The sequence below is a fragment of the Equus asinus genome, chromosome 27 (assembly GCF_041296235.1).
Source record: "Equus asinus isolate D_3611 breed Donkey chromosome 27, EquAss-T2T_v2, whole genome shotgun sequence".
Taxonomy (NCBI): Eukaryota; Metazoa; Chordata; class Mammalia; order Perissodactyla; family Equidae; genus Equus; species Equus asinus.
Genome location: NC_091816.1, coordinates 12484075 through 12497197, shown reverse-complemented (window position 1 = coordinate 12497197; position 13123 = coordinate 12484075). Strand labels below are relative to the sequence as shown.

The window sequence follows — 13123 nt, the reverse complement described above, 5'->3', positions numbered from 1 at the left end:
CCAGTTTAAGTACATTAATAAATGAATCTTAATGCTGACTTTTCATTAAATAAGTATCTATGTGCCTATTGTGTGCATCTTATTGTCCAAAGCATGCTGATATAATAGAAATTCGTAAGACAACAGTTTGAAGAACAGTGATAATTTTATCAGTTTTAATATATTCAAATGTATTTACATCTGAGTATTAAAATGAGATGAGAAACAAGTAAATTTGAATAAAACTGAGAAGAGTGCAAAAATCTAGACTGGATTTTTCTGATTCTGGGAATTTAAAATTTAATCCATGGAAGCATTTATTTCCTTTTTTTATTTTGATCTTAAAATTTTTTTTTTATTAAACTATGTCCTACATACAGAATAGTGCACACAAATGTACAGATCAATGAATTTTCACAAACTAGGCCTCCTCTGTAAACAGCACTCAGATAAAAGAGAATAGGTCATTATCAGCACACCAGGAGATCACATGTCCAATTGATTTTTCTCTCAATGTTTTACTAAAAAAGTTTTCAAAGATAAAGTTGAATTTGTTTGTACTATGCATGCCTGTATTTTAAACATTTTACTCTGCTTGCTTTATCACATATCCTTTGATCATCTGTCTATCCATTCCTTAATCCATCCAGTTTTTAAAATGCATCTTACAGTGAACGTGGGCATCATTAGACTTCTCCCTAAGTACTTCAGCATATGAATCAGTAACCATAGTTAAATATTTATGTTTTTTTTTTTGATGTAAAATTTACATACAAGGAAATGGTCAAACCTTAAGTGTACATTTCCAAGTCTTGAGTATATGTGCATGCACCCATGTAACCTAAGCCCTTATTAAAATATGGAAGATTAGGGGCCGGCCCGGTGGTGCAGCGGTTAAATTCGCACGTTCCGCTTCTCGGTGGCCCGGGGTTCGCTGGTTCGGATCCCGGGTGCAGACACGGCACTGCTTGACACGCCATGCTGTGGTAGGCGTCCCACGTATAAAGTAGAGGAAGATGGGCCAGATGTTAGCTCAGGGCCAGGCTTCCTCAGCAAAAAGAGGAGGACTGGCAGTAGTTAGCTCAGGGCTAATCTTCCTCAAAAAAAAAAATAAATAAATAAAATAAAATATGGAAGATTATAATCCCTCCAGAAAGTTCCCTCATTTCCCTTCTCAGTCAACCTTTGTCGCTGGAGCATTTCTGTTATTTATTTTAAACCAGTGATTCTGTTGGATATCTAGTATGCAGCTTGTACTTTATTTTATACTTGAGATGTATGTAATAAAATTTAATACATATACCATAGAAACTCCTAATTGTTCAGTCTTCTTAAATGGGAGGTTGATCAAATGGGGCTCTTTGTTTTAAAGTTCTGGGGCTGATACATTTTTATACTGAAGCTTAAAAATGTAAAGGAAATTCAGTTAGAGAAAGTGAAAAAATTAAAAGGATTTCACCTTGTCCCTTGGGTTTCTTGTTAGTACAAAACAGCTTTTTGCTTATCATTCTCCAGGGTTCAGTGGAAAGTGATTCATTCTGTATTGGAAGAAAGAAGAGATAACGTTGTTGTCATGGCAACTGGTAAGTTATACTTACGCAAATAACCTAATCCTTTAAAAAACAAAACTTAAATGTTTCGAAATGCTTAATCTTTCGTTAAACTCTCAAAATACAAATACAAATACAAATGCAAATGATGTAAAATATAGAAGAGAGTGAACTGAGAGAAGATGCTCAAATTTATGCATCATTACCTCTTAGGAAGATAGCATATTAATAGTGACCCTTCATCTCATACAAGTACATTGTAAGAAGAAATTGAAGTACCAAGGCTTTATTTTTATTTCTATGAGTGCATTATTTTTATTTCAAGGATATGGAAAGAGTTTATGCTTCCAGTATCCACCAGTTTATGTAGGTGGGATTGCCATTGTCATCTCTCCTCTTATTTCTTTGATGGAAGACCAAGTGCTCCAGCTTGAGTAAGTAATGTTTTCATTGCCACATTATCACCCCTTTTTTTAATTCAGTGAAGGAAACATCTGATCTATCATGTTATGTTAAAATCTATTTCCTAGTAACACATTTCTATAAGTGTTGCTTTATCTTTATCAGTAATAAATGACACTTTAGTGGAGGAACTTTTCTTCTTTCTTGAGCTCACTGTAATTCAAGGCTACCAAGTGGCATGATAAAAATTTTTTTAAAAGCAAACTTTATGTCAATTTACATTGCATATCTCAAAATTCTTTTCTTTTGGCTACCCTTGCTCTTTAGCTTTGTATGAAGTGTATGCATGGAAGTAAGTTTTTTAGTTACAAAAAAATTTTTAATTTCTTTAACCTGAGCTTGCATTCTTTTTGGAAAAACCCACCTTAATAGCCTGCTTCCTTGAAGGAATTTGTTTATAAAATTAGTGAGTTACAAAAAGAGTGAGGATTGCAAAGAAGAGGAATATGTACATCATTGTATTCTTTATTCCTTCTCACTTAAGAATGAAGTTGATATTTGTGGTACATACATGTCTCCAGAATATTTTTTTTTCCTTATAGAATGTCCAACATTCCAGCTTGTTTTCTGGGATCAGCACAGTCAAAAAATGTTCTAGAGGATGTTAAATTGTAAGTAATTTATGTGATTTCTGATCATATGGTCAGGTGTCTATGGTATGTGAGAGAATTTTGTACACACAGAAATTTTATTTAATGCATGCACAAAATGTCCATGATTTAAAAATGTACTTTCTTTTTATAGTACATTTGCAGAACTATTAATTTTAAAATCTTTCAAACTTAAAGAAACCTCTTATTTTCAGTTCTTGGCCTGTAAGGTTAGCACTGTGATCATGGAATTGTAAAAGTTTGGTTTTGGGAGAGAACTTGGAGAGTATCTAGCTTTGTCTCACTTTACAGATCAGGAAACTTAGGCCCGGAGAAAGTAATTTGCCCAAAGTCACTCAGGGAATAAATGACTGAGCAGGGCCTGGATTCTAGATCTCTTGCCCCAGCAGTACTATCATGACATAATTCTTACCAAAGAGCTCAGACACAAACAAAAATACGTGTGTATATATTAATACATGCACATACACACATGCGTTTACTGAGTTTTGATGAATGCGTACAAATATGGAACACAAACCCATATCATGATATTGAATATTACTGTCACTCCAGAAAGTTCCTTCACGTCCCTTTCCAGTCTGTCCTTCTGTCTTCCATCCTAAAGCAAACCACTGTTCTAATTTTTTGTACTGTCCTTTTGTCTGTTATAGAACTTCGTATAAATGGAGTCATGCAGTATGAACTCTTTTGTGTAAGATTTCTTTCATTCTGCATGATGTTTTGAGAATCTTCCATGTTGTTGCATGTGTGAATAGTCTTTTTTTTTTTAAATATCAGAGTGGTATTTCTTTGTATGAAAATACCACAGTTTGTTTTTTCATTTCCTTATTGATAGACGCTGCAGCTATTTCTAGTTTTGGGCAATTACTAATAAAGCTGCTGTGATCATTTCTATAAAATCTTTTTTTGAACATATGTTTTCTCTTTTCCTAAACATTTTAAATCACCTTTATTGAGGTGTAATTGACATACAATAAACTTTACGTACTTAAAATGTGTAATTTGGTAAGTTTTGACATAAAAACATCCACGAAACCATCCCCACAATCCAGAAAATGAACATAGCCATCATCCCCAAACTTCACTCATTTCTATAAAGTCTTTTACGGACATGTGTTTTCATTTCCTTGATTTAAACCAAGGAGTGGAATGGCTGAATCCTGTGATGGATATATGTTTAACTTTTTTTTTCTAACTGAGGTATATTTATATAATATAATATTCATTATTTTAACCATTTAAAAAGTATACAGTTCAGTGGCTTTTAGTACATTCACAATGCTGTGCAGCCATCCTCACTATCTAATTCCAGAACATTTTCATCACCCCCAGAAGTCCTCCATATTCATTAAGTAGTCACTCTCCATTGTTCCTCCACTACCCCCTTCCAACCGTAATCTGCTTTCTGTCTCTGTGATTTGCATATTCTGGACATTTCATATAAATGGACTCATCTAGTATGTGACCTTTTGTGTCTGACTTCTTTCACTTAGCATAATGTTGTCGGGACTTCATTTCGTTTTATGGATGAATAATATTCCATTCACATGCCATATTTTATTTATCCATTCATCAGTGACGGACATTTAGGTTGTTTCCACTTTTTGGCTTTTATGAATAATGGTACGATGAACATCTGTGTACAAGTTTTTATATGAACATATGTTTTCAGTGCTTTTGTGTATGTGTCTAGGAGTGAAATTGCTGGATCATATGGTAATTCTATGTTAACTTTTTAAGAAACTGCCAGACTTTTTGAGAGTGTACCATCACCAGCAGTGTCTGAAAGTTCCAGTTTCTGCTCCTCTCTGCCATCACTTGGTATGGCCAGTCTTTAATTTTAGCCCTTCTAATAGGGGCTCAGTGTTTTTATTTTACATTTTCCTAATGACTAATGATGTTGAGCATCTTTTCATACACTTATTGACCATCTGTATATCTTCTTTGAGGAAGTGTCTATTCGCATCTTTTGTCCATTGTTTTTTTTTTTTTTCTTTTGGTGAGAAAGATTCTCCCTGAGCCAACGTCTGTTGCCAATCCTCCTCTTTTTGTTTGAGGAAGATTGTCGCTGAGCTAACATCTTTGTCCATCTTCCTCTATTTTGTATGTGGGATGCTGCCACAGCATGGCTTGATGAGCATTGGGTCAGTCTGTGCTTGCGATCCGAACCTGCAAACCCCAGGCTGCTGAAGCAGAGTGCGTGAACTTAACCACTACAGCACTGGGCTGGCCCCGTCCATTCTTTATTGTTATTTTTTCTTTATTGAGTTTTGATAAGTCATTTATATATTCTGAGTACAAATCCTTTATTTGATATATGCTTTGCAAACATTTTCTCCTAGTTTATGACTTTTTTCATTCTCTTAACAGTTCTTTTGAAGAGGAGCAGTTTTTCATTTTGATAAAGTGCAGTTTGTCAATTTTTTCTTTTATGGATTTTGCTTTTAGTGTTAAATTTAAGAAATATTTGCCTAACTCAAGATCACAAAGATTTTCTTTTGTATTTTCTCCTAAAAGTGTTCCGGTTTTAAGTTTTACATTTAGGTCTATAACCCATTTTATGTAAATTTTGTTTATTGTACAAGATATTGATTATAATTTATTTTTTTGCATAAGGATATCCATTTGTTCCACTCTGTTGGTTGAAAAGACTGTCCTTTCTCCACTGAATTACCTTTGCACTTTTGTCAAAGATAAATTGACTACATATATGTGGGTTTATTGCTGCACTCTATTTTCTGTTCGTCTGTCTGGATTGGTGTCTTAATGACTATGGCTTTATAAAAAGCCTTGAAATCAGGTAGTGCGAGTCTTCCAATTTTATTCTTTTCTTTGAAAGGTTTTTGTCTGTTCTAGGTCCTTTATATTTCCATAAATATTTCAAAATCATCTTTTCAACTAAAATGCCAGCTTGGATTTTGTTTGGGTTTCCCTTGGATCTAGGTATATAAAGAATTAGCTGTCTTTATAATTATTATCACAGTTTTACACTGTAGAAACTGAGGCACACTGAAGTTAAGTGCCTGCCTGAGATCACTTAACTTGTAAGAAGTAGAGCTGAGATTCAAACCTGGGCAGAGCTTATTATATACTATTTCCTGTGTTAGTTAGAATACTGAATTAATTTCATGAGATTAAAAGGATATCTGTTTTGTTCTTAATTGTTTTGTTCATAATTCCTAGTGGAAGCACCATGCCTAGCACACAATAGACAATAAAATTTAAATATTTTAGTCTTTTTATATAGAAAACTAAATTTCATTTCATTTAACTTGATCTGTCTTCATTTGGTAGAATGGAAAAGAGACTATATACATATTTTGCACAAGACCTAATCTTTATTAGAAACATTGTATTAATTAGGATTCTGTCTGTCCGGAATAGAAATCAATCAAGCGAGCTTAAGCAAATACTGAATTTTATGTTAAGGAGGCAGGTATGTCTTGTGGCTCCCACTGAAAAGAAGTTAGCCAGTCTTTAGGAACAGACTGGAATTGGGTATTGAAAATATTACAGGGCTTTCTTTTTACTTAGAGCATCTATGTGTCGTCCTCATTCTTCTCTCTGAGGAGATAAGCATTCTCTGCTTTTCTAGTCACAAAATAGGAGAAGACTGCTCTGCAGCTCCTTTTTTTATGTGTTCTAGGTCTTATCACTTGCAGAGACTGACTGGTTGTTTCTTGGTCAGATGCCCAAATTCCAGGACAGAGAGTAATTGACTTGACTTTGATAGACTGTCTGTCCTTGGCCCAAGAAGAAATAGGCAAGAGAGCAGAATACATTGAGAAACATGGGTGCTGTCAGATTAATCTTGGGGGAGGGAGTCAGAGATAGGATAATGGGTTGTAGTTCTTTGAGAAGGAGGGTGGTATGTGGGTGGATTGCACTTAACTCAAGTTTTGGGACAAGACTGCAGGAGATCAGAACCTGGCTTCTAATGTCACCTTAATCCTGAGTACTCCATGACAGGCATTGCTAATTTTTATTTTCATGCGTTGAAGTGAAATCAAAAACTAATATATGTGGATATACACACACATATATAACATTCATTTAGTTTTTGATAAGTGGCGTAATATATTACTATTTAAAAGATTTATCAGATATTATGGTTTTAAGTTGTAACTCATTGAGTGATTGTTTTCTTTATGATGGTATGTTTCCTCTACTATTTCTTTGTTGTTGCAGAGGCAAATATCGGATTGTATACATAACTCCAGAATTCTGTTCGAGGAACTTGTACCTACTCCACCAACTTCAGGCTAATATTGGTAAGTGGTACAGTAGGATCTTTTAGAGTATTTATTGAGTTGAGTTATCTTTTAAAGTTAAACTTATGCATGGATACTGGATTTCACATCTGTTGAAGTTTATTTCAAGCATTATCTCCTCCAGGAAATCTTTGATTCTCCAACTTGGTGTCTCTCCTGTCTTATCCCATAGTACCCTAAAATTAGGCTCCTGTATTACAATTACCTGTTTATATATCTTTTCTTTTGCTAGACTATATGTTTTTTGAGGAAAAAAATGCCATTCCTTTCTATTTATTTTTCCCTAGTGCAGTGCCTGGCACGTGGTAGGCATTTAAATGCATTGTTGAATGAATGTTGAATCTTAGATTCTATGAAATTATAATTTCCTTTTTCATATTCTGAATCTTAATTAAATCATGGTAGTGGTTCTCCACCCTTGTTCATGAGAATCACCTTTCAAACTTTAGAAAAACTGGACTCATCCAACTTTGAAAATCCTGACTTAACATGCCTGGAGCGGGGCCCTGGCGTCTGTAGTTTTTCGTCACATTCTGATGTGTAGTCAGGGTTAGAAACCACAGTACCTTTGAATATTTGCCACCAGTAAGCATGATTAATTTTTAAAAAAATAGATAATAAGTCAGAGCTTATTTCCTAGGAAATGTAAATATAGAATTAATCAAAAGCTGGGGCCCTTCTTTTTGTACTTAAAAATTTTTTGTCTGTTCGTTTTTCCCTTCTTGATGGTTAGGGTTAGCTGTCTAAGAGTTGCAGTCATGGCTTCTATTGTGAATGCACATATTTCAAACATTCAGTTGAACCAACCAATCTTTGTTTTCTAATATTAGATGATCTTGCTGTATAATTCTATATTAAAATAATTCCAGATAGGTAAAGTTTTCAATATTGCAACATCTTGTTTGATGGTTACTGTGATTTAACTCTAGGAAAGCATTTAACAATTTTTCTAGCAATATAATGAAAAGAAATTGGTATCTTTTTAATATGCTAAATACCAACAGAAGAATGAGGGCAGCAATTATCATTCGTTTAAATATATTATCAAAGAGTGCATCCATCAGATGTTAAACTCCCTTATTGGCATTTTATATTTTGCCTTTAATGGAAAACAAATATGGTATATCTCCTATCAGGTTGTATGAAGCTCTTTTGAATATTTCACTTTAGGTTAAGCCTAGCTACCCTAGATACATAAATTTCATAGTTTTATTGCAAAAGCTAGGGTCTCTGTCCATAGTGGTCTGTATATCTTTTGTCCCATTTTGGTATTTCTTTTGTTCCTGTAATGGAGTTAATAATGGGCTTATTTACTTGGATCCTTTTGACAGGTAGTTCTAATTCTCTTTTTTTGTTTTGTAATGGATTAAATTATGAATACTGCAATCATTAAAGCAGAATACTCTGCATATGATGGATGAAAATGTTCTTTTTGCTTGACTTTCAATGTTGAACAAAAAGGGATAAATTCTTTTTGAAATATTTTTCTTTGTCTTTTGTTTGCAGGAAATTGTAAGATGCTTGCAAAAGTGAATATACTCAGAATTTTATTTGTACAGTAGTGTGACATGTAGCTAATCACATTTATGATTTTTATGGTAAATGTTACATTATTTAAATAGTATGAGTTTGTAACAGAGGCAGCAAACATAATTTTATATGGAGGCTCCTTCAAACCAAACATTTTCATAATTGTCTTTTAACTTGTAACTTTGGAAATAAGGCTTGAGTGACAGCTATGCCAAAATGAAATATGTGTAGGGACTAGGTAGACACTTGGACTTGCACATTTAGAGTGGAAGTTGGCAAATGCTTGCCTAGACTGACTGTGAGGGACAAAGTTCAGCTCCCTTCAAGGGTAGTTAGTCAAACCTGTTTATTAAAGGAAGGTTTTAAAATAAAGGAGGAGCCATCATCTTTATTTTAACCTATTTAATTTAAAATCTAGGTCATTAGTTTCTAAAGCCAAAATGAATATAGTGGTAAATTGACTTCTTCCCAGCCACTGAGTAGTAACCAGGGAAATTTGATCCTAATCAACCCACTCTGCTCATATTTAGTAGGTTTTTGTTTTATGCTTTCTTTGGTAATCTCAGTGAATTACAGTTGTTGATTAAATGTCTGTTCCTCTTTTAGAATCGTAAGCTTCAGGGTCGTGGATTGCATTTTATTAATCTTTTTATTTCTAGAAAAGTGTTTGGATCATAGCAGGCATTTAATAACCATAATAATAATAGTAATGTTTTTTCTTGAGCTTTCTTTTATGCTGGGCCCTGTCTTACCATTTTATGTGTATGATCTAATTTAATCTTCAGAGTAACTAAAAAATGTTAGGTATTATTATTGTCCACCTTTTACTTGTGGGAAACTGAGACTTGGAAAGCTTAAGTAACTTGCTTAAGGTAATACACATTCTAAGGGACGGATCCAGATTCTGCAACCAGGCAATCCTGACTCCAGAGCACACACATGTTTTTAACTGTCCTGTTAGTAGCAGCACATTCTTAATACTCAGATAAGTATCAAGTAATGATCATCCCTGTTGAAGGAAAAAACTGTTTTTGTCTTGAGTATTAATTTGCTAATTGAGGGCAAAAGACCCACTGTCATTACTTTGAAATATCTGAAGACGTCGTAATGGATGGTTATACAATAAAGCTCTTTTCTGAAATGCATTACTGTACACTATTGATTCCATTTCAACATGGGTGTGTGGTGTGGGCGTAGAGTGGAGAGGTTGCTGGAGAAGAAAGAACAAGTGATATTCCTTCTTATCTATTTCGTACATAATGAGATTTAGTTCTTCCCTTAGCATTTTACATTAGAAAATGTGGCTGTCTTCCTGTCTTCCAATACTGGCATTTCAGAGGAACTCTCTCTAATATGATCTGTGATCAGTCGTGGAGAGTGATGCACTTAATCTCACTAGAAATGTGCTGACTCCTCTATCTCTTTGGATCGCTAATCCATGAGCTAAAATTGAAAGTATTATCAAAGAGAAATAGAAGAGCTCTTTTTCTTAGGATGTTATTGTTGCAGATGGTTCATGGATGGTAGTTTCGAGGACAAAATAATAGTAAGTAATTCATTTTTCTGAATAATAAATAATGATGAAAGCTGAAATCCGATAAATATGTTTGAATAAGATATAAGTATTTCCTTCTTTTATCCTTATGCCTTTTATCCATATATCTCCCCACCTCCATTCTCAATAATGACTTTTAGTGTTATCTGATGTTATTTACGCTTATATTTTTATATGAACCAAGTACTTTGATTTGGTTATTCATTCTCCTTCCTGTAATATTTATATATCCTAAGTGAAGAAATTGATACTGATTTAGATGAGTTTATTCTTTCATTTTGAACTTAGTTTATTTTCCCCCTTTATATTTTTCTTTCTTATAGGTATCACACTTATTGCTGTGGATGAGGCTCACTGTATTTCTGAGTGGGGACATGATTTTAGAAATTCATTCAGGAATTTGGGCTCCCTAAAAACAGCATTCCCGTTGGTAAGTTTTGCCAAGTGTGATGTCTTGAAATGACACTCTTACTAAGGGAGAGTCCAGGATTGGGGAGTGGCCAAGAAGCCGAAGACTTCTCTGTGAAAGAGCAAATGAACGATGTAAGCAGGGGAAAGACTTTTAAAAAGTTCTAACCTGTCTTCCTTCCAAGATTGGCATGTAGTTTATTGAGGAATACTATAGAGCGGGAGTTGGCAAACCTTTTCTGAAAGAACTGGATAAATATTTTAGGCTTTATGGGCCAGTATGGTCTCTGTCACATATTTTTCTTTGTTTTTTTAACAACCCTTTAAAAATGTTAGAACTGTTCTTTGCGCAAGGGCCGTAACAAAACAGGCTGTGGGCCAGGCGTGACCTGTAGAGCATAGTTTGTTGACTGCTGCTTAGGAAGCGTGGTTAGATGTCATGCCTTCTCACACCACTCTTATCCATATGTCGTTTTACTCTAGGATGCTGTGAAAGAAAGCGTGGCTGTGACTTCTTGTGTCATGTTGAAGACCTAAAAATGGAACTATTCGAAAGGGTTTTAATAAAGCTGTTAGTATTAGAATTCTACTTTCTTCCCTGATTATAAAGAACAGTAAATTTTTACATGAGTGTTGTACATGAATGGCATATTTTACATGAATAGCTTGAAAACTTACAACACTGACAACTATTTCATTTTTTTATTTTGAAAAATTATGGATTCACAGGCAGTTGTAAATAAATGTACAGGGAGGGTCTATGTACCATCCACCCAATTTCCCTAGTGATAACATCTTGCATAACTGTAGTACAATATCAAAACTACGAATATGACATTGGTACAGTCTCCGATTTATTGTTACTTCAGTTTATTCTTATTCTAGTTTTATAAGTAGTCGTGTGTGTGTGTGTGTCTGTTGTTCTATACAGTTTTATCCCATACGTAGATTTGTATAACTACCATTGCAATCAAGAGATAGAACTGTTCCATTACTCCAAGGTTCCCTGGAGCCATCCTTTTACAGCCACACCCTCCATTCCTCCAACCCCTAAGTAATCCCTGGTGACCACTATTCTGGTCTCCATCTCTATAATTTTGTTATTTCAAGACTGTTATATAAATGGAATCATACAGTTTGCCACCTTTTGGAATTAGCTTTTTTCACTCCATATAGTTCCTTTGAGATCCATGTAAGTTGTCCTGTGTATCAAAAGTTTGTTCCTTTTTATTGCTGCATAGTATTCCCATGTACAGTAGTATCACAGTTTGTTTATCCATCACCTGGTGAAGGACTTTTGTTTCCAGTTTCTGGCTATTATCAACAGAGCTGCTGTGACGTTTGTATACAACCCAAAGGTCCTTTAATTGGTGAATGATTAAAACTGTGAGGATAAGTTTTCATTTCTCTGGGATAAGTGACCAGGAGTAAAATTGCTGGCTCCTAATAAGTGCGTTTTTACTTTTTAAGGAACTGACAAACTGTTTTCCAGAGGGCTATATCATTTTACATTCCCACCAGCAATGTATGAACGATCCAGTTTATCTTCATCCTTGCCAGCATTTGGTGTTATCATCAATTTTTTTGTGTGAGTGAGGAAGACTGTTGCTGAGCTAATATCCATTGCCAATCCACTTCTTTTTGTTTGAGGAAGATTGTCACTGAGCTAATATCTGTGCCAATCTTCCTCTATTTTATATGTGAGAGGCCACCACAGCATGGCTTGATGAGCGGTGTGTAGGTCCACGCCCAGGATCTGAACCTGCGAACCCTGGGCTGCTGAAGTGAAGTGTGCGAACTTGACCACTATGCCATGGGGCCCGCCCCACTATTTTTTATTTTAGCCATTTGGATAAGTGGAGTGATATCATGTTGTCTTTTTAATTTTCATTCTCTAATGGCCAATGATGTTGAACATCTTTTCATGTACTAATTGCCTCTTTTGTGAAATGCCTGATCTAATTGGAATGTTTGGTTTTTTTACTAATCAGTTTTAAGAGTTTTAAAAAATATATTGTAGCTAGGAATCCTTGGTCAGATATGTGCTTTGCAAATATTTTCTTCCAATTTGTAGCTGGTTTTTCATTCTCTTCACAGTGTCTTTCACATAGCAAACATTTTTAATTTTGATAAAGTCCAACTTATCACCTTTTTCTCTTATTGTGCTCTTCACTTAACCAAAGATCTTGACGATTTTCTCCTATGATTCTTTTTTCTAAAATTTTTATTCTTTTATGTTTTACATTTAAGGCCATGATCCGTTTTGAGTCAAATTTTGTATAAGGTGTGAGGTTTAGATTGAAGTTCATTTTTTTGCCTGTAGATGTCCAGTTGCTTCAAACCATTTGTTGAGAAAGATGTTCTTTCTCTGTTGAATTGCTTTGCCACTTTATTGAAAATCATTTGGATATATTTATGTGAATCTATTTCTAAGTTCTCTACTCTACTGTATTAATTTTGTATGAATAAACGATGTTGGTTTTCTGGTAGTAGTGAGGCTATAGTGTCTTCTAGGCCCAAGATTTAATGGTAATATGAGTAAAGTAAGAAGTGTTAGAGGGGCTGGTCCTGTGACCTAGTGGTTAAGTTTGGCGCATCCCGCTTTGGTGGTCCGGGTTTGGTTTCTGGGCACTGACCTACACCACTCATCAGCAGCCATGCTGTAGTGGCAGCATCCCACATACAAAATAGAGGAAGATTGGCACAGATATTAGCTTGAGGCCAATCTTCCTCAAGCAAAGAGAGAAAGATTGG

The 13123-nt window shown here is 34.7% G+C and overlaps 1 protein-coding gene across 11 annotated transcripts in view; it reads left to right on the top strand.

Annotated features, from left to right (window-relative positions):
- WRN (WRN RecQ like helicase) overlaps positions 1–13123 on the top strand; it is a 123751-nt gene that overhangs the window by 49942 nt on the left and 60686 nt on the right. For all 11 annotated transcript variants that reach the window (XR_006520832.2, XR_006520834.2, XM_070499637.1 and 8 more), the window contains 5 exons: positions 1495–1562; positions 1855–1963; positions 2534–2602; positions 6794–6876; positions 10285–10391. Coding sequence is in view for 9 of the 11 variants with exons in the window: in XM_070499637.1 (XP_070355738.1) it covers positions 1495–1562; positions 1855–1963; positions 2534–2602; positions 6794–6876; positions 10285–10391 (436 nt within the window). In the remaining 2 variants the exon portion in view is untranslated. The remainder of the gene's footprint in view (positions 1–1494; positions 1563–1854; positions 1964–2533; positions 2603–6793; positions 6877–10284; positions 10392–13123) is intronic.